Consider the following 27,144-nt stretch of genomic DNA (forward strand, 5'->3'; position numbering starts at 1 on the left):
ATTCAGCTGAGTCCTATAGTAGGGACAGATCTCCTCTCTTTCCTTAGCTCTGGTAGCAGAACATAACAGTAAGTCCAGCCAGCAAATTCTCTAAGGAAAGATTTTTCTGTTCCATCATGGTGTCGGTTCAGGATTTGGCTCATCGCCTGCAGGGACTCTCTCTGGAGGTGGCCGAGCTCCGTCAGCACGTGAGTAACTGTCCTGGAGCACATTTCTTGGAGCCTAAGGTATGTTTGCCGGATTTATTTTTTGGTGAACACCGAGAATTTTTTTCATTTAAAAATGCTTGCTTATTGTATTTTCGTTTGAGACCTAAGTCCTCTGGGGATGAATCCCAGCGCGTAGGGTTCATAATGTCACTTTTGCGCAAAGAGCCTCAGGAGTGGGCCTTTTCTTTGCAACCTAGTGATTCATGCTTCAGATCAGTGGATAGTTTTTTTTCTGCTTTGGGACTATTATATGATGATCCTGACCGTGTCGCATCAGCTGAGACTGAGTTGAGACATTTAAAACAAGGATCGGGTAATGTGGAAAAATATTGTACACATTTTCGTCGTTGGTCCACTCAAACAGGGTGGAACGATTCTGCTCTGAAAAGTCTATTTCTTGCTGGGCTCAGTGAAAGGGTTAAAGACCTGCTAATTGCTTATCCTACACCTGAGGATTTGCAACAGGCTATGCAATTAGCTATACGGGTGGATAGGAGACTGCGTGCAAGGGTTAATGAGAGCAAATCCTCTGCTATGTCAGTTTCTGGTTATGAGAATGTGTGTACTAACAGTGGTGAACCGATGGAGATTGGATCGGTGGCACCTCGCTCTCAAGAAAAAGACCGTCGTTTTTCGGAAGGCTTGTGTTTCTATTGCGGAAAATCTGGTCATTTGATTAAAGGCTGTGAGCTTCGTATGAAGAAAGAAAAAAAAATGGTCAGTCATGCCCGTATTGCCTGTTTAAATTCCAAGGGTGTATTTTTAGCTGCTTCCACGATTGCTCAGGAAAAATTAATGGAATTTCGGGTGTTTGTTGATTGCGGGTCTACACTGAATGTAATTGATGGGGGATTCGTGGAAAAACTCAATTTAAAACCTGAACCTTTGTCATCCCCCATTGCTGTGGTTTCTGTGGATGGTTCCCCTTTGAAGAATATTACTCTCAAGGTCTGTGAATTTCCTCTCACTATTAATGGTGTTCACCATGAGAAATTGGATTTGGTAGTGTTGAATAACTTGCCTTCTCCAGTAATATTGGGTTTGCCCTGGTTAAAATTTCACAATCCTGTACTGGATTGGTCTACCAGTGAAATTAAATCCTGGAGCCATAAATGTTATGACAAGTGTTGTAACGGGCGTATTGCAGCTGTGGATAGGGGAGAATTGCCTGTTCCTATTCAGGATTTTTGGAGAGTTTTTTCTGAGAAGGAATCGCAGGTTTTGCCTCCCCATAGAGACTATGATTGTTCTATTGAATTTGTCCCTGGAGCGACTCTTCCTAAAAGTCGTTTATTTAACCTTACTATTCCTGAGAGGAAGGCTTTGGAGGAATACATACAGACAAGCTTGGCCGCCGGTCACATTAGGCCCTCTAAGTCTCCTGTGGCGGTTGGATTTTTTTTTGTAAAAAAAAAAGGACGGCGGTTTACGTCCTTGTCTGGATTTTCGTGAGATTAACAAAATTACGGTACGCAATCCTTACCCACTGCCATTGATTCCTGATCTGTTTAACCAGTTATTGGGGGCCAAGTGGTTCTCTAAAATTGACCTTAAGGGGGCATACAATCTGTTGCGCATGAAGGAGGGTGATGAATGGAAGACTGCTTTTAACACTCCTGTGGGTCATTTTGAGAATCTGGTTATGCCTTTTGGTCTTACTAATGCTCCTGCATTTTTTCAGAATCTTATTAATGACATCCTTAGACCGTTGATCGGTAAAAATGTGGTTGTGTATTTGGATGACATTCTGATTTATTCGCCGGATCTGGAGTCTCATTGGCGGAGCGTACGTGAGGTATTACAGTTATTAATGGACAATTCGCTTTTTGCTAAGCTGGAGAAATGTGAGTTCGCTGTACAGAGAATTAGTTTTTTGGGCTACATTATCTCCAGCAAAGGTTTTGAGATGGATCCGGTTAAGGTTCAGGCTGTGCAGGAATGGCCTAGGCCTATTGGTTTGAAATCGATACAGAGGTTTTTGGGTTTCGCCAATTACTATAGAAAATTCATAAAAAATTTTTCTAGTATTGTCAAACCTCTGACTGATCTCACCAGGAAAGGTGCTGATGCGGTTCAGTGGTCTTCTGAGGCCATTGAAGCTTTTGTGTATCTCAAGGAGAGGTTCACCTCTGCTCCCATCCTTATGCAGCCTGATGTTACTAGGCCGTTTTTGGTTGAGGTTGATGCTTCCTCTGTGGGGGTTGGCGCAGTATTGTCTCAGGATAACGGGGATGGATTACATCCCTGTGCCTTTTTTTCAAAAAAATTTTCGGAGACTGAACTGAATTACGATATTGGTAATCGGGAATTATTGGCTATTAAACTCGCATTTGAACACTGGCGCCACTTCTTGGAAGGTGCGGAATTTCCCGTTCAGGTTCTTACGGATCATAAAAATCTGATATATCTTGATGCTGCCAAGCGCCTGAATGCCCGTCAGGCTAGGTGGGCACTGTTTTTCTCGCGGTTTAATTTCTCCGTTACTTACATCCCTGGTACTAAGAATGTTAAGGCGGATGCCTTGTCTCGCAGTTTTTCTCCCATAGTCGGTGCTGAGAAAGAGGAGAACATTTTACAAGAAGGTGTTGTGATAGCTGCTTTGGACTCCGTTTTGGAAGATGAGATTCTTAAAGCTCAGGAGAATGCCCCATCTAACACTCCTCATGGGAGGTTGTTTGTGCCTGGGACCTTTAGGAGAGATTTGTTTGTTGAGTGTCACGAATCTCGGTTGGCAGGTCATCCCGGAATCTCTGAGACCAAGAGACTGGTGGGTCGCAGTTTTTGGTGGCCTGGATGGCAGAAGGAAGTCATTAAGTGGGTGCGCCAATGTACTATATGTGCTAGATCTAAGTCCTCACATACTCCTGCTGCGGGGTTGCTTTGTCCTTTGGAGGTTCCCAGTGCTCCTTGGACACATTTGGCTATGGACTTTATAACTGACCTTCCCTCCTCTGAGGGTTTTACTGTCATCTGGGTGGTCGTGGACCGTTTTAGTAAGATGTGTCACTTGGTTCCCTTCGTCAAACTGCCCTGCGCTAAAACTCTCGCTAAGGCCTTTGTCAAGGAAATTGTCAGACTTCATGGCGTTCCTACTGACATTGTTTCTGATAGGGGTCCTCAGTTCGTGGCTCGTTTTTGGCGTGCCTTTTGTGATAGGTTGGGAGTTCATTTGTCGTTCTCGTCCGGATATCATCCTGAATCTAATGGCCAGACAGAAAGGAAAAACCAGGATGTTGAGCAGTTCTTGCGTTGTTTTGTGGCAGACAATCAAGAGGGGTGGTCTGAGTTTCTGCCACTTGCCGAATTTGCTCTGAACAATCATACATCTTCTTCTGCTGGTTGTTCGCCTTTTTTTTGTTGTTCTGGGAGACATCCGTCGTTTGGGTCGTTCTCCAAGTTGGGATCTGCCGTGCCTGAGGAGGAGAATTTTTCCGGTGATTTGGAAAGAGTTTGGACGGATGTGCGTGGTAATCTTCAGGAGGCCAACAGAAAATCTAAAGACTACTTTGATAGGAAACGACAGGAGGTTTTGTTCGCTGTTGGTGACATGGTTTGGTTGTCCTCTAGGAATCTGCGGTTGAGGATTCCTTCTAAGAAATTGGGTCCCAAGTTTGTAGGGCCCTTTAAGGTGCTTCAGGTTGTCAACCAATCTGCTGTTAGGTTGGAGGTTCCTACCTCCTGGAGAATTAATCCGGTCTTTCATGTCTCTCTGTTAAAAAAAGCTGTTGTGTCGGATGGTGACGCCTCTGCCTCTGTTCCTCCGGTGGTGGAGGACGGGGAATATGAAATTTCTCGCATCCTTGACTCTAGACGGTATAGAGGTAGTTTGCAGTATCTTGTGACCTGGAAAGGTTTCGGACCCGAGGATAACTCTTGGGTGAGGTCGGATGATGTTTCCGCATCCAGACTTATCAGAGCGTTTCACAGGAGATTTCCTGATAAGCCTGGTCCTAGGGGATCCGGAGGATCCTCTTAGAAGGGGGGGTACTGTTAGAACCTTGCTCTTAGGTTTTTTCCTTTGCTGGTCACATGACCTTGTTGGCCTATTTAATCCTGCTCCGCCCTTCTGGCTTTGCTGGACTTCATTGTATAACTACTTTCTAGCTAGCCTGTGCTCTGTATCTAACTCTGTTAGTTTGCTTGGTCTACGGACCTCTATGTTCTATCTATTTTGTTTGTTCGTCTGTCTGCTACTATTTCTGTTAGGAGGTGTCCCATATTCCTCCCAGTCCTTAGTACTTGTAGGGATTCCCTCCCCACATCTATAGGTCTCCGTACAGACTAGATTAGGACTTTAGCAGGTCTGATCGCAGGATCAGGTTCCCTGTTACATCGTAGGGATTCAGCTGAGTCCTATAGTAGGGACAGATCTCCTCTCTTTCCTTAGCTTTGGTAGCAGAACATAACAATTGTCTTGCCCATGATCTTCGACTCAATCCAAGTTTTCTTACACTGGGGAGGACATTTCGCTCTAAAATCTCTTGATAATTCTCTGATGTCATGATTCCTGTGATACGGTCAAGGCCTCCAGCGCCAGACGCAGGAAAGCAACCCCACAGCATTATGGATCCTCCACCATGCTTAACTGTTGGTAAGGTGTTCTTTTCCTTATAAGCTTCATTGCGCCGTCTGTAAACAAACTGTTGATTTGAATTGCCAAAAAGCTCTATTTTTGTTTCTTCTGTCCACAGAACATTTTCCCAGAAGGATTGTGGTTTGTCAAGGTACTCTTTGGGAAAGATCAGTCGTTCCTTTTTATGTCTTTTCTTCAGCAATGGTTTCTTCCTTGCCTTTTGCCCATAAAGCTCTGCTTGGTTTAGTGTGCAGCGTATGGTACTTGTTGAAGCCATGACCCCAGACTGTTCCAGGTTGGCCTTCAGGTCTTTGGATGCTTGACATAGTGTTTTTTCCACCATTCGCACCAACATTTGAAGACATCTCTTGTCAATTTTCCTCTTTCCCCCACATCCAGGGAGGTTCTTGACTGTTCCATACTTGGCAAACTTCTTAATAACATTGCGCACTGTTGAAACTGGGATGCCAAAGTCTTTGGAGATGGCCTTATACCCTTTAGAAGTCTTGTGTTTGCTAATAATAGCAGTTTTGATGTCCTCAGACAGCTCCTTTGTCTTCACCATTGTGACAAAGGAACAGGGCCTACCATGTGGCTTTTTAAAACACTGAAGTCATCATTCATTGGCGAATTCATGTCACATGGGCACCGACAATTAATCGAGTGAAAATGTGTTTTCATAGTAAATGAATATAAAGGAGCCGATACCAGTGACCGCGACTTTAGGGTTTTCTATTTTCCCTCCATTGGTTTTTGGGTTTAAATTATTGTTTCTCATTTGCTCTTTTGTATTTAACACGAGTCTCTATACAAGAATCTGTCCACTGGATTCATTATTTTCAGGAGATTTTCCACATTCTGTACTTACACTTCATGGGGCCAATAACCAGGAGCAGGACTGTATGTGACTATCAGTAATTTCACTTTAGTGCCATCTTGTGGCCATTTTACAACATTACTGAGCAGTGTGTTTATTCGGATCAAGGGCTTGCTTTGCTTTTGCATTGACTTGTTTTTTGTGTGTGTAATTATATTATAATCTCTTGATTTGCACCCATACTTATGGATGATATATATTACTGCCCTGGGTGATGTATTTTCTTTGCGTCCTCACTGCTGACTTTCCATCTTATTATAATATTGTTCGTCCATTGCTATATGTAATTTTTATCATATTTTTATGTATATTTTTTTTAGATTTTCACAATGGATGGTGCTTATTCTTTATTGTTTTTTTGTGGTTAACACTCCACTTCTTTGTAGGACCTACAGGTGCATCTCACAAAATTAGAATATCATCAAAACGTCAATTGATTTCCGTTCTTCAATACAAAAAGTGAAACTCCTATATTACATAGAGTCATTACACACAGAGGGATCTATTATATAGAGTCATTACACACAGAGGGATCTATTATATAAAGTCATTACACACAGAGGGATCTATTATATAGAGTCATTACATGCAGAGGGATCAATTATATAGAGTCATTACACAGAGGGATTTATTATATAGAGTCATTACACACAGAGGGATCTATTATATAGAGTCATTACACGCAGAGCGATCTATTATATAGAGTCATTACACACAGGGATCTATTATATAGAGTCATTACACACAGAGGGATCTATTATATAGAGTCATTACACACAGAGTGATCTATTATATAGAGTCATTACACAGAGATCTATTATATAGAGTCATTACACACAGAGGGATCTATTATATAGAGTCATTACACACAGAGGGATCTATTATATAGAGTCATTACACACAGAGGGATCTATTATATAGAGTCATTACACACAGAGAGATCTATTATATAGAGTCATTACACACAGAGAGATCTATTATATAGAGTCATTACACAGAGAGGGATCTATTATATAGAGTCATTACACACAGAGGGATCTATTATATAGAGTCATTACACGCAGAGGGATCTATTATATAGAGTCATTACACACAGAGGGATCTATTATATAGAATCATTACACACAGAGGGATCAATTATATAGAATCATTACACACAGAGGGATCTATTATATACAGTCATTACACACAGAGCGATCTATGATATAGAGTCATTACACACAGAGGGATCTATTATATAGAGTCATTACACACAGAGGGATCTATTATATAGAATCATTACACACAGAGGGATCTATTATATAGAGTCATTACACACAGAGGGATCTATTATATAGAGTCATTACACACAGAGGGATCTATTATATAGAATCATTACACACAGAGGTATCTATGATATAGAGTCATTACACACAGAGGGATCTATTATATAGAGTCATTACACACAGAGGGATCTATGATATAGAGTCATTACACACAGAGGGATCTATTATATAGAGTCATTACACACAGAGGGATCTATTATATAGAGTCATTACACACAGAGCGATCTATTATATAGAGTCATTACACACAGAGGGATCTATTATATAGAGTCATTACACACAGAGGGATCTATTATATAGAGTCATTACACACAAAGCGATCTATTATATAGAGTCATTACACGCAGAGGGATCGATTATATAGAGTCATTACACACAGAGGGATCTATTATATAGAGTCATTACACACAGAGAGATCTATTATATAGTCGTTACACGCAGAGAGATCTATTATATAGAGTCATTACACACAGAGGGATCTATGATATAGTCATTACACACAGAGGGATCTATTATATAGAGTCATTACACACAAAGCGATGTATTATATAGAGTCATTACACGCAGAGGGATCGATTATATAGAGTCATTACACACAGAGGGATCTATTATATAGAGTCATTACACACAGAGAGATCTATTATATAGTCGTTACACGCAGAGAGATCTATTATATAGAGTCATTACACACAGAGGGATCTATGATATAGTCATTACACACAGAGGGATCTATTATATAGAGTCATTACACACAGAGGGATCTATTATATAAAGTCATTACACACAGAGCGATCTATTATATAGAGTCATTACACACAGAGGGATCTATTATATAGAGTCATTACACACAGAGGGATCTATTATATAGAGTCATTACACACAGAGGGATCTATTATATAGAGTCATTACACACAGAGGGATCTATTATATAGAGTCATTACACACAGAGGGATCTATTATATAAAGTCATTACACACAGAGGGATCTATTATATAGTCGTTACACGCAGAGGGATCTATTATATAGAGTCATTACACGCAGAGGGATCTATTATATCGAGTCATTACACGCAGAGGGATCTATTATATAGAGCCATTACACGCAGAGGGATCTATTATATAGAGCCATTACACGCAGAGGGATCTATTATATAGAGTCATTACACGCAGAGGGATCTATTATATAGAGTCATTACACGCAGAGGGATCTATTATATAGAGTCATTACACACAGAGGGATCTATTATATAGAGTCATTACACACAGAGGGATCTATTATATAGAGTCATTACACGCAGAGGGATCTATTATATAGAGTCATTACACACAGAGATCTATTATATAGAGTCATTACACACAGAGGGATCTATTATAGAGTCATTACACACAGATTGATCTATTATATAGAGTCATTACACACAGAGGGATCTATTATATAGAGTCATTACACACAGAGTGATCTATTATATAGAGTCATTACACACAGAGTGATCTATTATATAGAGTCATTACACACAGAGATCTATTATATAGAGTCATTACACACAGAGGGATCTATTATATAGAGTCATTACACACAGAGCGATCTATTATATAGAGTCATTACACACAGAGGGATCTATTATATCGAGTCATTACACGCAGAGGGATCTATTATATCGAGTCATTACACGCAGAGGGATCTATTATATAGAGTCATTACACGCAGAGGGATCTATTATATAGAGTCATTACACACAGAGGGATCTATTATATAGAGTCATTGCACACAGATGGATCTATTATATAGAGTCATTACACACAGAGGGATCTATTATATAGAGTCATTACACACAGAGGGATCTATTATATAGAGTCATTGCACACAGATGGATCTATTATATAGAGTCATTATATACAGAGGGATTTATTATAGAGTCATTACACACAGAGGGATCTATTATATAGAGTCATTGCACACAGAGTGATCTATTATATAGAGTCATTACACACAGAGGGATCTATTATATAAAGTCATTACACACAGAGGGATCTATTACATAGAGTCATTACACACAGAGGGATATATTATATAGAGTCATTACACACAGAGGGATCTATTATATAGTCATTACACGCAGAGTGATCTATTATATAGAGTCATTACACACAGAGGGATCTATTATATAGAGTCATTACACACAGAGGGATCTATTGTATAGAGTCATTACACGCAGAGGGATCTATTATATAGTCATTACACGCAGAGGGATCTATTATATAGAGTCATTACACACAGAGGGATCTATTATATAGAGTCATTACACACAGAGGGATCTATTATATAGAGTCATTACACACAGAGGGATCTATTATATAGTCATTACACGCAGAGGGATCTATTATATAGAGTCATTACACACAGAGGGATCTATTATATAGAGTCATTACACACAGAGGGATCTATTATATAGAGTCATTACACAGAGGGATCTATTATATAGAGTCATTACACGCAGAGGGATCTATTATATAGTCATTACACGCAGAGGGATCTATTATATAGAGTCATTACACACAGAGGGATCTATTATATAGAGTCATTACACACAGAGGGATCTATTATATAGAGTCATTACACACAGAGCGATCTATTATATAGAGTCATTACACACAGAGGGATCTATTATATAGTCATTACACGCAGAGGGATCTATTATATGAAGTCGTTACACGCAGAGGGATCTATTATATAGAGTCATTACACGCAGAGGGATCTATTATATAGAGTCATTACACACAGAGGGATCTATTATATAGAGTCATTACACACAGAGGGATCTATTATATAGAGTCATTACACACAGAGCGATCTATTATATAGAGTCATTACACGCAGAGTGATCTATTATATAGAGTCATTACACACAGAGAGATCTATTATATACAGTCATTACACGCAGAGGGATCTATTATATAGAGTCATTACATGTAGAGGGATCTATTATATAGAGTCATTACACACAGAGTGATCTATTATATAGAGTCATTACATGCAGAGGGATCTATTATATAGAGTCATTACACACAGAGGGATCTATTATATAGAGTCATTACACACAGAGGGATCTATTATATAGAGTCATTACACACAGAGGGATCTATTATATAGAGTCATTACACACAGAGGGATCTATTATATAGAGTCATTACACACAGAGGGATCTATTATATAGAGTCATTACACACAGAGGGATCTATTATATAGAGTCATTACACACAGAGGGATCTATTATATAGAGTCATTACACACAGAGGGATCTATTATATAGAGTCATTACACACAGAGGGATCTATTATATAGAGTCATTACACACAGAGGGATCTATTATATAGAGTCATTACACACAGAGGGATCTATTATATAGAGTCATTACACGCAGAGGGATCTATTTCACGCGTTTATTTCTGTTAATGGTGATGATTATGGCTTACAGCCAATGAAAGCACAAAAGTCATTATCTCAGTAAATTAGAATAATTAATAAAAAACACCTGCAAAGGCTTCCTAAGCATTTAAAAAGGTCCCTTAGTCTGTTTCAGTAGGCTCCACAATCATGGGGAAGACTGCTGACTTAACAGATGTCCAGAAGGCAGTCACTGACACACTCCACAAGGTCCCAGAGTCTGGAGGAAGAGTGGAGAGGCCACAATCCAAGCTGCTGGAGGTCTCATGTGAAGTCTCCACACAATCAGTGATGGTTTGGGGAGCCATGTCATCTGCTGGTGGAGGTCCACTGTGTTTTATCAAGACCAAAGTCAGCGCAGCCGTCTACCAGGACATTTTACAGCACTTCATGCTTCCCTCTGCCGACAAGCTTTATGGAGATGGAAATGTCATTCTCCAGTAGGACTTGGCCCCTGTCCACACGGCCAAAAGTACCAATACCTGGTTCACACACAACAGTATCACTGTGCTTGATTGGCCGCAAACTCGCCTGACCTTAACCCCATAGAGGATCTATTATAGAGAATCTATTATAGAGAATCTATGGGGTATTGTCAAGAGGAAGATGAGAGACCCCAGACCCAACAATGCAGACGAGCTGAAGGCTGCTATCAAAGCCACCTGGGCTTCCATAACCCCTCAGCAGCCACAGGCTGATCCCTCCATGCCACAGGCTGATCCCCTCCATGCCACAGGCTGATCCCCTACATGCCACAGGCTGATCCCCTCCATGCCACAGGCTGATCCCCTACATGCCACAGGCTGATCCCCTCCATGCCACAGGCTGATCCCCTCCATGCCACAGGCTGATCCCTCCATGCCACAGGCTGATCCCTCCATGCCACAGGCTGATCCCCTCCATGCCACAGGCTGATCCCTCCATGCCACAGGCTGATCCCCTACATGCCACAGGCTGATCCCCTACATGCCACAGGCTGATCCCCTACATGCCACAGGCTGATCCCTCCATGCCACAGGCTGATCGCCTCCATGCCACAGGCTGATCCCTCCATGCCACAGGCTGATCCCCTCCATGCCACAGGCTGATCCCCTCCATGCCACAGGCTGATCCCCTCCATGCCACAGGCTGATCCCCTCCATGCCACAGGCTGATCCCTCCATGCCACAGGCTGATCCCTCCATGCCACAGGCTGATCCCTCCATGCCACAGGCTGATCCCCTCCATGCCACAGGCTGATCCCCTCCATGACACAGGCTGATCCCTCCATGCCACAGGCTGATCCCTTCATGCCACAGGCTGATCCCTCCATGACACAGGCTGATCCCTCCATGCCACAGGCTGATCCCCCTCCATGCCACATTGCCGCATTGATGCAGTAATTGATGCACAAGGAGCCCGACCAAGTATTGAGGGCATTTACTGAACAGACATTTCAGTAGGACATTCCGGATTTTAAAAACATTTTTCAAGCTGTTGTTATAAAGTATTCTAATTTACTGAGATAATGACTTTAGTGTTTTCATTGGCTGTAAGCCATAATCATCAACATTAACAGAAATAAACCCGTGAAATAGATTCCTCTGTGTGTAATGACTCTATATAATAGATCGCTCTGTGTGTAATGACTCTATATAATAGATCCCTCTGTGTGTAATGACTCTATATAATAGATCCCTCTGTGTGTAATGACTCTATATAATAGATCACTCTGTGTGTAATGACTATATATAATAGATCGCTCTGTGTGTAATGACTCTATATAATGGATCCCTCTGTGTAATGACTCTATATAATAGATCGCTCTGTGTGTAATGACTCTATATAATAGATCCCTCTGTGTGTAATGACTCTATATAATAGATCCCTCTGTGTGTAATGACTCTATATAATAGATCCCTCTGTGTGTAATGACTCTATATAATAGATCCCTCTGTGTGTATAGATCCCTCTGTGTGTAATGACTCTATATAATAGATCCCTCTGTGTGTAATGACTCTATATAATAGATCCCTCTGTGTAATGACTCTATATAATAGATCCCTCTGTGTAATGACTCTATATAATAGATCCCTCTGTGTGTAATGACTCTATATAATAGATCCCTCTGTGTGTAATGACTCTATATAATAGATCCCTCTGCGTGTAATGACTCTATATAATAGATCGCTCTGTGTGTAATGACTCTATATAATAGATCCCTCTGTGTGTAATGACTCTATATAATAGATCCCTCTGTGTAATGACTCTATATAATAGATCCCTCTGTGTAATGACTCTATATAATAGATCCCTCTGTGTGTAATGACTCTATATAATAGATCCCTCTGTGTGTAATGACTCTATATAATAGATCCCTCTGCGTGTAATGACTCTATATAATAGATCGCTCTGTGTGTAATGACTCTATATAATAGATCCCTCTGTGTGTAATGACTCTATATAATAGATCCCTCTGTGTGTAATGACTCTATATAATAGATCCCTCTGCGTGTAATGACTCTATATAATAGATCCCTCTGTGTGTAATGACTCTATATAATAGATCCCTCTGTGTGTAATGACTCTATATAATAGATCCCTCTGTGTGTAATGACTATAGAATAGATCCCTCTGTGTGTAATGACTCTATAGAATAGATCCCTCTGTGTGTAATGACTCTATATAATATAGGAGTTTCACTGTTTGTATTGAAGAACTGAAATAAAGTAACTTTTTGATGATATTCTAATTTTGTGAGATGCACCTGTACGTTTTAATGACTGGAGAAGTTGACCGTTCTCAGCGTTGCTGCCATTGATGGCAGAACATACAGGATCTCTCGCTGGTAGGGATATATTGTATAGCACGCGGTCAGTGGAGCATGGTGGAGTCCGGACTCTGCGTCATATTGTACAGCACGCTGTCAGTGGAGCATGGTGGAGTCCGGACTCTGCATCATACGTTTACTGTGCATCATTTATACTACAGGATCCGACCTCCAGCAGCACTGTATAAGGGGGCGAAGGGGCTGAATCCACCTATAACCCCCATAGGAGGAGGCCTGGTTAAAATGGCGAGTCCATGGGGAGGAGCCACATTGGAACAACACATTTGATGAAAATTCCCTATCTATCAATAATGTACAATCCCAAATAACACAGAGCATCACCGGACACTGACCTGCCACCGCCGCAGCAAATAGGCAATTTCAGCCCCCACAAGGCGAGCGTTGTTCGCAGCCTGGACATATAATGCTACGCTCCCAGAACCGCTGCGCCAATCCACACCAATGCAGTTCACATCTTCTGCTGTGAGAATGGCCTGAGGCAAGAAAACATAGAACATCCTGTAGGGTCCCCATATGTACACCATGTGAGAGGTTGTCAGCCCCGCCCCCTAGTGATGATATCACTGATATAATGACAGGAGACCACACCCCTTATACTGCAGCACCAGCTCCTCATCTATCACTGCTGACAACCCACCTGTATACATGTGAGAGGTTGTCAGCCCCACCCCCCGGTGATGACATCACTGATATGAGACCACACCCCTTATACTGCAGCACCAGCTCCTCATCTATTACTGCTGACAACCAGCCTGTATACATGTGTGAGAGGTTGTCAGCCCCGCCCCCTGGTGATGACATCACTGATATAATGACATGAGACCACACCCCTTATACTGCAGCACCAGCTCCTCATCTATCACTGCTGACAACCCGCCTGTATACATGTATGAGAGGTTGTCAGCCCCACCCCCCGGTGATGACATCACTGATATAATAACAGGAGACCACACCCCTTATACTGCAGCACCAGCTCCTCATCTATCACTGCTGACACCCCGCCTGTATACATGTGTGAGGGGTTGTCAGCCCGCCCCCCGGTGATGACATCACTGATATAATGACAGGAGACCACACCCCTTATACTGCAGCACCAGCTCCTCATCTATCACTGCGGACAACCCGCCTGTATACATGTGAGAGGTTGTCAGCCCCACCCCCTGGTGGTGACATCACTGATATAATAACAGGAGACCACACCCCTTATACTGCAGCACCAGCTCCTCATCTATCACTGCTGACAACCCACCTGTATACATGTATGAGAGGTTGTCAGCCCCACCCCCCGGTGATGACATCACTGATATAATAACAGGAGACCACACCCCTTATACTGCAGCACAAGCTCCTCATCTATCACTGCTGACAACCTGCCTGTATACATGTGTGAGAGGTTGTCAGCCCTGCCCCCTGGTGATGACATCACTGATATAATGACAGGAGACCACACCCCTTATACTGCAGCACCAGCTCCTCATCTATCACTGCTGAAAACCAGCCTGTATATGTGTGAGGCTGTCAGCCCCGCCCCCTGGTGATGACATCACTGATATAATGACAGGAGACCACACCCCTTATACTGCAGCACCAGCTCCTCATCTATCACTGCTGACAACCCGCCTGTATACATGTGTGAGGGGTTGTCAGCCCCGCCCCCTGGTGATGACATCATTCGTCTTACATAGACCAAGACAGCAATAAGAGGCGCCTACCTGGCACATGTCTGATACCCAGTTATTCTCGGCCTTGTCCGCCATACCATGAACAATGAGACACGTTGATCGAGAGATGCGGAAATTTGAGTTTCTGAAGCTTGTGAAATTATTAGCACTGATTATCTACAAATAGAATAAATCCATAAAATAATAATTACAGGGAAGATAGAAGTGACAGTGGTAATACTAGTGATGGTGACAGTGGTAATACTAGTGATGGTGACAGTGGTAATACTAGTGATGGTGACAGTGGTAATACTAGTGGTGGAGATGACAGTGGTAATACTAGTGGTGGAGATGACAGTGATAATACTAGTGGTGGAGATGACAGTGATAATACTAGTGGTGGAGATGACAGTGATAATACTAGTGGTGGAGATGACAGTGGTAATACTAGTGGTGGAGATGACAGTGGTAATACTAGTGGTGGAGATGACAGTGGTAATACTAGTGGTGGAGATGACAGTGATAATACTAGTGGTGATGGTGACAGTGGTAATACTAGTGGAGGAGATGACAGTGGTAATACTAGTGGTGGAGATGACAGTGATAATACTAGTAGTGATGGTGACAGTGGTAATACTAGTGGAGGAGATGACAGTGGTAATACTAGTGGTGGAGATGACAGTGGTAATACTAGTGGTGGAGATGACAGTGATAATACTAGTGGTGATGGTGACAGTGGTAATACTAGTGGAGGAGATGACAGTGGTAATACTAGTGGAGGAGATGACAGTGGTAATACTAGTGGAGGAGATGACAGTGGTAATACTAGTGGTGGAGATGACAGCGGTAATACTAGTGGAGGAGATGACAGTGGTAATACTAGTGGTGGAGATGACAGTGATAATACTAGTGGTGGAGATGACAGTGGCAATACTAGTGGAGGAGATGACAGTGGTAATACTAGTGGAGGAGATGACAGTGGTAATACTAGTGGTGGAGATGGTGACAGTGGTAATACTAGTGGTGGAGATGGTGACAGTGGTAATACTAGTGGTGGAGATGGTGACAGTGGTAATACTAGTGGAGGAGATGACAGTGGTAATACTAGTGGTGGAGATGGTGACAGTGGTAATACTAGTGGTGGAGATGGTGACAGTGGTAATACTAGTGGTGGAGATGGTGACAGTGGTAATACTAGTGGTGGAGATGACAGTGGTAATACTAGTGGTGGAGATGACAGTGGTAATACTAGTGGTGGAGATGACAGTGGTAATACTAGTGGAGGAGATGACAGTGGTAATACTAGTGGTGGAGATGACAGTGGTAATACTAGTGGAGGAGATGACAGTGGTAATACTAGTGGTGGAGATGACAGTGGTAATACTAGTGGTGGAGATGACAGTGGTAATACTAGTGGTGGAGATGACAGTGGTAATACTAGTGGTGGAGATGACAGTGGTAATACTAGTGGTGGAGATGACAGTGGTAATACTAGTGATGATGACAGTGGTAATACTAGTGGTGGAGATGACAGTGATAATACTAGTGGTGGAGATGACAGTGGTAGTACTAGTGGAGGAGATGACAGTGGTAATACTAGTGGAGGAGATGACAGTGGTAATACTAGTGGAGGAGATGACAGTGGTAATACTAGTGGTGGAGATGACAGTGGTAATACTAGTGGAGATGGTGACAGTGGTAATACTAGTGGTGGAGATGACAGTGGTAATACTAGTGGAGGAGATGACAGTGGTAATACTAGTGGAGGAGATGACAGTGGTAATACTAGTGGTGGAGATGACAGTGGTAATACTAGTGGAGGAGATGACAGTGGTAATACTAGTGGTGGAGATGACAGTGGTAATACTAGTGGTGGAGATGACAGTGGTAATACTAGTGGTGGAGATGACAGTGGTAATACTAGTGGAGGAAATGACAGTGGTAATACTAGTGGAGGAGATGACAGTGGTAATACTAGTGGTGGAGATGACAGTGGAAATACTAGTGGAGATGGTGACAGTGGTAATACTAGTGGTGGAGATGACAGTGGTAATACTAGTGGAGGAGATGACAGTGGTAATACTAGTGGAGGAGATGACAGTGGTAATACTAGTGGAGGAGATGACAGTGGTAATACTAGTGGTGGAGATGACAGTGGTAATACTATTGGTGGAGATGACAGTGGTAATACTAGTGGAGGAGATGACAGTGGTAATACTAGTGGAGGACATTACAGTGGTAATACTAGTGGTGGAGATGACAGTGGTAATACTAGTGGTGGAGATGACAGTGGTAATACTAGTGGTGGAGATGACAGTGGTAATACTAGTGGTGGAGATGACAGTGGTAATACTAGTGGAGGAGATGACAGTGGTAATACTAGTGGTGGAGATGACAGTGGTAATACTAGTGGTGGAGATGACAGTGGTAATACTAGTGGTGGAGATGACAGTGATAATACTAGTGGTGGAGATGACAGTGGCAATACTAGTGGAGGAGATGACAGTGGTAATACTAGTGGAGGAGATGACAGTGGTAATACTAGTGGTGGAGATGGTGACAGTGGTAATACTAGTGGTGGAGATGGTGACAGTGGTAATACTAGTGGTGGAGATGGTGACAGTGGTAATACTAGTGGTGGAGATGGTGACAGTGGTAATACTAGTGGAGGAGATGACAGTGGTAATACTAGTGGTGGAGATGGTGACAGTGGTAATACTAGTGGTGGAGATGGTGACAGTGGTAATACTAGTGGTGGAGATGACAGTGGTAATACTAGTGGTGGAGATGACAGTGGTAATACTAGTGGTGGAGATGACAGTGGTAATACTAGTGGTGGAGATGACAGTGGTAATACTAGTGGTGGAGATGACAGTGGTAATACTAGTGGTGGAGATGACAGTGGTAATACTAGTGGTGGAGATGACAGTGGTAATACTAGTGGTGGAGATGACAGTGGTAATACTAGTGGTGGAGATGACAGTGGTAATACTAGTGATGATGACAGTGGTAATACTAGTGGTGGAGATGACAGTGGTAATACTAGTGGTGGAGATGACAGTGGTAATACTAGTGGTGGAGATGACAGTGGTAATACTAGTGGTGGAGATGACAGTGGTAATACTAGTGGAGGAGATGACAGTGGTAATACTAGTGATGACAGTGGTAATACTAGTGGTGGAGATGACAGTGGTAATACTAGTGGTGGAGATGACAGTGGTAATACTAGTGGAGGAGATGACAGTGGTAGTACTAGTGGAGGAGATGACAGTGGTAATACTAGTGGTGGAGATGACAGTGGTAATACTAGTGGAGATGGTGACAGTGGTAATACTAGTGGTGGAGATGACAGTGGTAATACTAGTGGAGGAGATGACAGTGGTAATACTAGTGGAGGAGATGACAGTGGTAATACTAGTGGTGGAGATGACAGTGGTAATACTAGTGGAGGAGATGACAGTGGTAATACTAGTGGTGGAGATGACAGTGGTAATACTAGTGGTGGAGATGACAGTGGTAATACTAGTGGTGGAGATGACAGTGGTAATACTAGTGGAGGAAATGACAGTGGTAATACTAGTGGAGGAGATGACAGTGGTAATACTAGTGGTGGAGATGACAGTGGAAATACTAGTGGAGATGGTGACAGTGGTAATACTAGTGGTGGAGATGACAGTGGTAATACTAGTGGAGGAGATGACAGTGGTAATACTAGTGGAGGAGATGACAGTGGTAATACTAGTGGAGGAGATGACAGTGGTAATACTAGTGGTGGAGATGACAGTGGTAATACTATTGGTGGAGATGACAGTGGTAATACTAGTGGAGGAGATGACAGTGGTAATACTAGTGGAGGACATTACAGTGGTAATACTAGTGGTGGAGATGACAGTGGTTATACTAGTGGTGGAGATGACAGTGGTAATACTAGTGGTGGAGATGACAGTGGTAATACTAGTGGTGGAGATGACAGTGGTAATACTAGTGGTGGAGATGACAGTGGTAATACTAGTGGTGGAGATGACAGTGGTAATACTATTGGTGGAGATGACAGTGGTAATACTAGTGGAGGAGATGACAGTGGTAATACTAGTGGTGGAGATGACAGTGGTAATACTAGTGGTGGAGATGACAGTGGTAATACTAGTGGTGGAGATGACAGTGGTAATACTAGTGGAGGAGATGACAGTGGTAATACTAGTGGTGGAGATGACAGTGGTAATACTAGTGGAGGAGATGACAGTGGTAAAACTAGTGGAGGAGATGACAGTGGTAATACTAGTGGTGGAGATGACAGTGGTAATACTAGTGGAGGAGATGACAGTGGTAATACTAGTGGTGGAGATGACAGTGGTAATACTAGTGGAGGAGATGACAGTGGTAATACTAGTGGAGGAGATGACCGTGGTAATACTAGTGGTGGAGATGACAGTGGTAATACTAGTGGAGGAGATGACAGTGGTAATACTAGTGGTGGAGATGACAGTGATAATACTAGTGGTGGAGATGACAGTGGTAATACTAGTGGAGGAGATGACAGTGATAATACTAGTGGTGGAGATGACAGTGGTAATACTAGTGGAGGAGATGACAGTGGTAATACTAGTGGAGGAGATGACAGTGGTAATACTAGTGGTGGAGATGACAGTGGTAATACTAGTGGTGGAGATGACAGTGGTAATACTAGTGGAGGAGATGACAGTGGTAATACTAGTGGTGGAGATGACAGTGGTAATACTAGTGGTGGAGATGACAGTGGTAATACTAGTGGTGGAGATGACAGTGGTAATACTAGTGGAGGAGATGACAGTGGTAATACTAGTGGAGGAGATGACAGTGGTAATACTAGTGGAGGAGATGACAGTGGTAATACTAGTGGTGGAGATGACAGTGGTAATACTAGTGGTGGAGATGACAGTGGTAATACTAGTGGTGGAGATGACAGTGGTAATACTAGTGGAGGAGATGACAGTGGTAATACTAGTGGTGGAGATGACAGTGGTAATACTAGTGGTGGAGATGACAGTGGTAATACTAGTGGTGGAGATGACAGTGGTAATACTAGTGGAGGAGATGACAGTGGTAATACTAGTGATGATGACAGTGGTAATGCTAGTGGTGGAGATGACAGTGTTAATACTAGTGGTGGAGATGACAGTGGTAATACTAGTGGAGGAGATGACAGTGGTAATACTAGTGGTGGAGATGACAGTGATAATACTAGTGGTGGAGATGACAGTGGCAATACTAGTGGAGGAGGTGACAGTGGTAATACTAGTGGAGGAGATGACAGTGGTAATACTAGTGGTGGAGATGGCGACAGTGGTAATACTAGTGGTGGAGATGGCGACAGTGGTAATACTAGTGGTGGAGATGACAGTGGTAATACTAGTGGTGGAGATGACAGTGATAATACTAGTGGTGGAGATGACAGTGGCAATACTAGTGGAGGAGATGACAGTGGTAATACTAGTGGAGGAGATGACAGTGGTAATACTAGTGGTGGAGATGGTGACAGTGGTAATACTAGTGGTGGAGATGACAGTGGTAATACTAGTGGTGGAGATGACAGTGGTAATACTAGTGGTGGAGATGACAGTGGTAATACTAGTGGTGGAGATGACAGTGGTAATACTAGTGGTGGAGATGACAGTGGTAATACTAGTGGAGGAGATGACAGTGGTAATACTAGTGGTGGAGATGACAGTGGTAATACTAGTGGTGGAGATGACAGTGGTAATACTAGTGGAGGAGATGACAGTGGTAATACTAGTGATGACAGTGGTAATACTAGTGGTGGAGATGACAGTGGTAATACTAGTGGAGGAGATGACAGTGGTAATACTAGTGATGACAGTGGTAATACTAGTGGTGGAGATGACAGTGGTAATACTAGTGGTGGAGATGACAGTGGTAATACTAGTGGAGGAGATGACAGTGGTAGTACTAGTGGAGGAGATGACAGTGGTAATACTAGTGGTGGAGATGACAGTGGTAATACTAGTGGAGATGGTGACAGTGGTAATACTAGTGGTGGAGATGACAGTGGTAATACTAGTGGAGGAGATGACAGTGGTAATACTAGTGGAGGAGATGACAGTGGTAATACTAGTGGAGGAGATGACAGTGGTAATACTAGTGGTGGAGATGACAGTGGTAATACTAGTGGAGGAGATGACAGTGGTAATACTAGTGGTGGAGATGACAGTGGTAATACTAGTGGTGGAGATGACAGTGGTAATACTAGTGGTGGAGATGACAGTGGTAATACTAGTGGAGGAAATGACAGTGGTAATACTAGTGGAGGAGATGACAGTGGTAATACTAGTGGTGGAGATGACCGTGGTAATACTAGTGGTGGAGATGACAGTGGTAATACTAGTGGAGGAGATGACAGTGGTAATACTAGTGGTGGAGATGACAGTGGTAATACTAGTGGTGGAGATGACAGTGGTAATACTAGTGGTGGAGATGACAGTGGTAATACTAGTGGAGGAGATGACAGTGGTAATACTAGTGATGATGACAGTGGTAATGCTAGTGGTGGAGATGACAGTGTTAATACTAGTGGTGGAGATGACAGTGGTAATACTAGTGGAGGAGATGACAGTGGTAATACTAGTGGTGGAGATGACAGTGATAATACTAGTGGTGGAGATGACAGTGGCAATACTAGTGGAGGAGGTGACAGTGGTAATACTAGTGGAGGAGATGACAGTGGTAATACTAGTGGAGGAGATGACAGTGGTAATACTAGTGGTGGAGATGGTGACAGTGGTAATACTAGTGGTGGAGATGGTGACAGTGGTAATACTAGTGGAGGAGATGACAGTGGTAATACTAGTGGTGGAGATGGTGACAGTGGTAATACTAGTGGTGGAGATGGTGACAGTGGTAATACTAGTAGTGGAGATGACAGTGGTAATACTAGTGGTGGAGATGACAGTGGTAATACTAGTGGTGGAGATGACAGTGGTAATACTAGTGGTGGAGATGACAGTGGTAATACTAGTGGTGGAGATGACAGTGGTAATACTAGTGGAGGAGATGACAGTGGTAATACTAGTGGTGGAGATGACAGTGGTAATACTAGTGGAGGAGATGACAGTGGTAATACTAGTGATGATGACAGTGGTAATACTAGTGGTGGAGATGACAGTGGTAATACTAGTGGTGAAGATGACAGTGGTAATACTAGTGGTGGAGATGACAGTGGTAATACTAGTGGAGGAGATGACAGTGGTAATACTAGTGGTGGAGATGACAGTGGTAATACTAGTGGTGGAGATGACAGTGGTAATACTAGTGGTGGAGATGACAGTGGTAATACTAGTGGTGGAGATGACAGTGGTAATACTAGTGGAGGAGATGACAGTGGTAATACTAGTGATGACAGTGGTAATACTAGTGGTGGAGATGACAGTGGTAATACTAGTGGAGGAGATGACAGTGGTAATACTAGTGGAGGAGATGACAGTGGTAATACTAGTGGAGGAGATGACAGTGGTAATACTAGTGGTGGAGATGACAGTGGTAATACTAGTGGAGATGGTGACAGTGGTAATACTAGTGGTGGAGATGAGTGGTAATACTAGTGGAGGAGATGACAGTGGTAATACTAGTGGTGGAGATGACAGTGGTAATACTAGTGGTGGAGATGGTGACAGTGGTAATACTAGTGGAGGAGATGACAGTGGTAATACTAGTGGTGGAGATGACAGTGGTAATACTAGTGGAGGAGATGACAGTGGTAATACTAGTGGAGGAGATGACAGTGGTAATACTAGTGGTGGAGATGACAGTGGTAATACTAGTGGTGGAGATGACAGTGGTAATACTAGTGGTGGAGATGACAGTGGTAATACTAGTGGTGGAGATGACAGTGGTAATACTATTGGTGGAGATGACAGTGGTAATACTAGTGGTGGAGATGACAGTGGCAATACTAGTGGAGGAGATGACAGTGGTAATACTAGTGGATAAGAGGACAGTGGTAATACTAGTGGTGGAGATGGTGACAGTGGTAATACTAGTGGAGGAGATGACAGTGGTAATACTAGTGGTGGAGATGGTGACAGTGGTAATACTAGTGGTGGAGATGGTGACAGTGGTAATACTAGTGGTGGAGATGACAGTGGTAATACTAGTGGTGGAGATGACAGTGGTAATACTAGTGGTGGAGATGACAGTGGTAATACTAGTGGTGGAGATGACAGTGGTAATACTAGTGGTGGAGATGACAGTGGTAATACTAGTGGTGGAGATGACAGTGGTAATACTAGTGGTGGAGATGACAGTGGTAATACTAGTGGTGGAGATGACAGTGGTAATACTAGTGGTGGAGATGACAGTGGTAATACTAGTGGTGGAGATGACAGTGGTAATACTAGTGGTGGAGATGACAGTGGTAATACTAGTGGAGGAGATGACAGTGGTAATACTAGTGGTGGAGATGACAGTGGTAATACTAGTGGAGGAGATGACAGTGGTAATACTAGTGATGATGACAGTGGTAATACTAGTGGTGGAGATGACAGTGGTAATACTAGTGGTGGAGATGACAGTGGTAATACTAGTGGTGGAGATGACAGTGGTAATACTAGTGGAGGAGAGGACAGTGGTAATACTAGTGATGATGACAGTGGTAATACTAGTGGTGGAGATGACAGTGGTAATACTAGTGGTGGAGATGACAGTGGTAATACTAGTGGAGGAGATGACAGTGGTAATACTAGTGATGACAGTGGTAATACTAGTGGTGGAGATGACAGTGGTAATACTAGTGGTGGAGATGACAGTGGTAATACTAGTGGAGGAGATGACAGTGGTAATACTAGTGGAGGAGATGACAGTGGTAATACTAGTGGTGGAGATGGTGACAGTGGTAATACTAGTGGAGGAGATGACAGTGGTAATACTAGTGGTGGAGATGACAGTGGTAATACTAGTAGTGGAGATGACAGTGGTAATACTAGTGGTGGAGATGGTGACAGTGGTAATACTAGTGGAGGAGATGACAGTGGTAATACTAGTGGTGGAGATGACAGTGGTAATACTAGTGGAGGAGATGACAGTGGTAATACTAGTGGAGGAGATGACAGTGGTAATACTAGTGGAGGAGATGACAGTGGTAATACTAGTGGTGGAGATGACAGTGGTAATACTAGTGGTGGAGATGACAGTGGTAATACTATTGGTGGAGATGACAGTGGTAATACTAGTGGAGGAGATGACAGTGGTAATACTAGTGGAGGAGATGACAGTGGTAATACTAGTGGTGGAGATGACAGTGGTAATACTAGTGGTGGAGATGACAGTGGTAATACTAGTGGAGGAGATGACAGTGGTAATACTAGTGGTGGAGATGACAGTGGTAATACTAGTGGTGGAGATGACAGTGGTAATACTAGTGGTGGAGATGACAGTGGTAATACTAGTGGAGGAGATGACAGTGGTAATACTAGTGGTGGAGATGACAGTGGTAATACTAGTGGAGGAGATGACAGTGGTAATACTAGTGGAGGAGATGACAGTGGTAATACTAGTGGTGGAGATGACAGTGGTAATACTAGTGGTGGAGATGACAGTGGTAATACTAGTGGAGGAGATGACAGTGGTAATACTAGTGGTGGAGATGACAGTGGAAATACTAGTGGTGGAGATGACAGTGATAATACTAGTGGTGATGGTGACAGTGGTAATACTAGTGGTGGAGATGACAGTGGTAATACTCGTGATGGTGACAGTGGTAATACTAGTGGTGGAGATGACAGTGGTAATACTAGTGGTGATGGTGACAGTGGTAATACTAGTGGTGGAGATGACAGTGGTAATACTAGTGGTGGAGATGACAGTGGTAATACTAGTGGTGGAGATGACAGTGGTAATACTAGTGGTGATGGTGACAGTGGTAATACTAGTGGTGGAGATGACAGTGGTAATACTAGTGGTGATGGTGACAGTGGTAATACTAGTGGTGGAGATGACAGTGGTAATACTAGTGGTGGAGATGACAGTGGTAATACTCGTGATGGTGACAGTGGTAATACTAGTGGTGGAGATGGTGACAGTGGTAATACTAGTGGTGGAGATGGTGACAGTGGTAATACTAGTGGTGATGACAGTGGTAATACTTGTGATGGTGACAGTGGCAATACTAGTGGTGGAGATGACAGTGGTAATACTAGTGATGATGACAGTGGTAATACTAGTGGTGGAGATGGTGATGGTGGTAATACTAGTGGTGGAGATGGTGACAGTGGTAATACTAGTGGTGATGACAGTGGTAATACTAGTGATGGTGACAGTGGCAATACTAGTGGTGGAGATGACAGTGGTAATACTAGTGATGATGACAATGGCAATACTCGTGGTGGAGATGGTGATAGTGGTAATACTAGTGGTGGAGAGGACAGTGGTAATACTAGTGATGATGACAGTGGCAATACTAGTGGTGGAGATGGTGATAGTGGTAGTAATACTAGTGGTGGAGATGGTGATAGTAGTAATACTAGTGGTGGAGATGGTGACAGTGGTAATACTAGTGGTGGAGATGACAGTGGTAATACTAGTGGTGGTGATGACAGTGGTAATACTAGTGATGGTGACAGTGGCAATACTAGTGGTGGAGATGACAGTGGTAATACTGGTGGTGGAGATGGTGATAGTGGTAATACTAGTGGTGGAGATGGTGATAGTGCTAATACTAGTGGTGGAGATGGTGACAGTGGTAATACTAGTGGTGGAGATGACAGTGGTAATACTAGTGGTGGAGATGACAGTGGTAATACTAGTGATGATGACAGTGGTAATACTAGTGGTGGAGATGGTGATGGTGGTAATACTAGTGGTGGAGATGGTGACAGTGGTAATACTAGTGGTGATGACAGTGGTAATACTAGTGATGGTGACAGTGGCAATACTAGTGGTGGAGATGACAGTGGTAATACTAGTGATGATGACAATGGCAATACTAGTGGTGGAGATGGTGATAGTGGTAATACTAGTGGTGGAGAGGACAGTGGTAATACTAGTGATGATGACAGTGGCAATACTAGTGGTGGAGATGGTGATAGTGGTAGTAATACTAGTGGTGGAGATGGTGATAGTAGTAATACTAGTGGTGGAGATGGTGACAGTGGTAATACTAGTGGTGGAGATGACAGTGGTAATAGTGGTGGTGATGACAGTGGTAATACTAGTGATGGTGACAGTGGCAATACTAGTGGTGGAGATGACAGTGGTAATACTAGTAATGATGACAGTGGTAATACTGGTGGTGGAGATGGTGATAGTGGTAATACTAGTGGTGGAGATGGTGATAGTGCTAATACTAGTGGTGGAGATGGTGACAGTGGTAATACTAGTGGTGGAGATGGTGACAGTGGTAATATTAGTGGTGGAGATGGTGATAGTGGTAGTAATACTAGTGGTGGAGATGGTGATAGTGGTAATACTAGTGGTGATGACAGTGGTAATACTAGTGGTGATGACAGTGGTAATACTAGTGATGGTGACAGTGGTAATACTAGTGGTGGAGATGACAGTGGTAATACTAGTGATGATGACAGTGGCAATACTAGTGGTGGAGATGGTGATAGTGGTAGTAATACTAGTGGTGGAGATGGTGATAGTAGTAATACTAGTGGTGGAGGTGGTGACAGTGGTAATACTAGTGGTGGAGATGACAGTGGTAATACTAGTAGTGGAGATGACAGTGGTAATACTAGTGGTGGTGATGACAGTGGTAATACTAGTGGTGATGGTGACAGTGGCAATACTAGTGGTGGAGATGGTGATAGTGGTAGTAATACTAGTGGTGGAGATGGTGATAGTAGTAATACTAGTGGTGGAGATGGTGCCAGTGGTAATACTAGTGGTGGAGATGGTGACAGTGGTAATACTAGTGGTGGTGATGACAGTGGTAATACTAGTGGTGATGGTGACAGTGGTAATACTAGTGGAGGAGATGGTGACAGTGGTAATACTAGTGGAGATGGTGACAGTGGTAATACTAGTGGAGATGGTGACAGTGGTAATGCTAGTGGAGGAGATGACAGTGGTAATACTAGTGGTGGAGATGACAGTGGTAATACTAGTGGTGGAGATGGTGACAGTGGTAATACTAGTGGTGGAGATGGTGACAGTGGTAATACTAGTTGAGGAGATGGTGACAGTGGTAATACTAGTGGTGGAGATGGTGACAGTGGTAATACTAGTGGTGGA

At 42.9% G+C, this 27,144-nt stretch overlaps 1 protein-coding gene across 2 annotated transcripts in view; it reads right to left on the minus strand.

Annotated features, from left to right (window-relative positions):
• Positions 1–27,144, minus strand: part of LOC141273165 (pancreatic lipase-related protein 2-like) — a 259,463-nt gene that overhangs the window by 153,750 nt on the left and 78,569 nt on the right. For both annotated transcript variants that reach the window (XM_073684616.1, XM_073684615.1), the window contains exons 3-4: positions 14,971–15,096; positions 13,591–13,731 (exon numbers count right to left, since the gene is read on the minus strand). In XM_073684616.1, the coding sequence (XP_073540717.1) occupies positions 13,591–13,731; positions 14,971–15,096 (267 nt within the window). The remainder of the gene's footprint in view (positions 1–13,590; positions 13,732–14,970; positions 15,097–27,144) is intronic.

This window comes from Phyllobates terribilis, unplaced genomic scaffold (genome assembly GCF_046119375.1).
Source record: "Phyllobates terribilis strain yellow unplaced genomic scaffold, ASM4611937v1 Scaffold_5__5_contigs__length_657084704, whole genome shotgun sequence".
NCBI lineage: Eukaryota > Metazoa > Chordata > Amphibia > Anura > Dendrobatidae > Phyllobates > Phyllobates terribilis.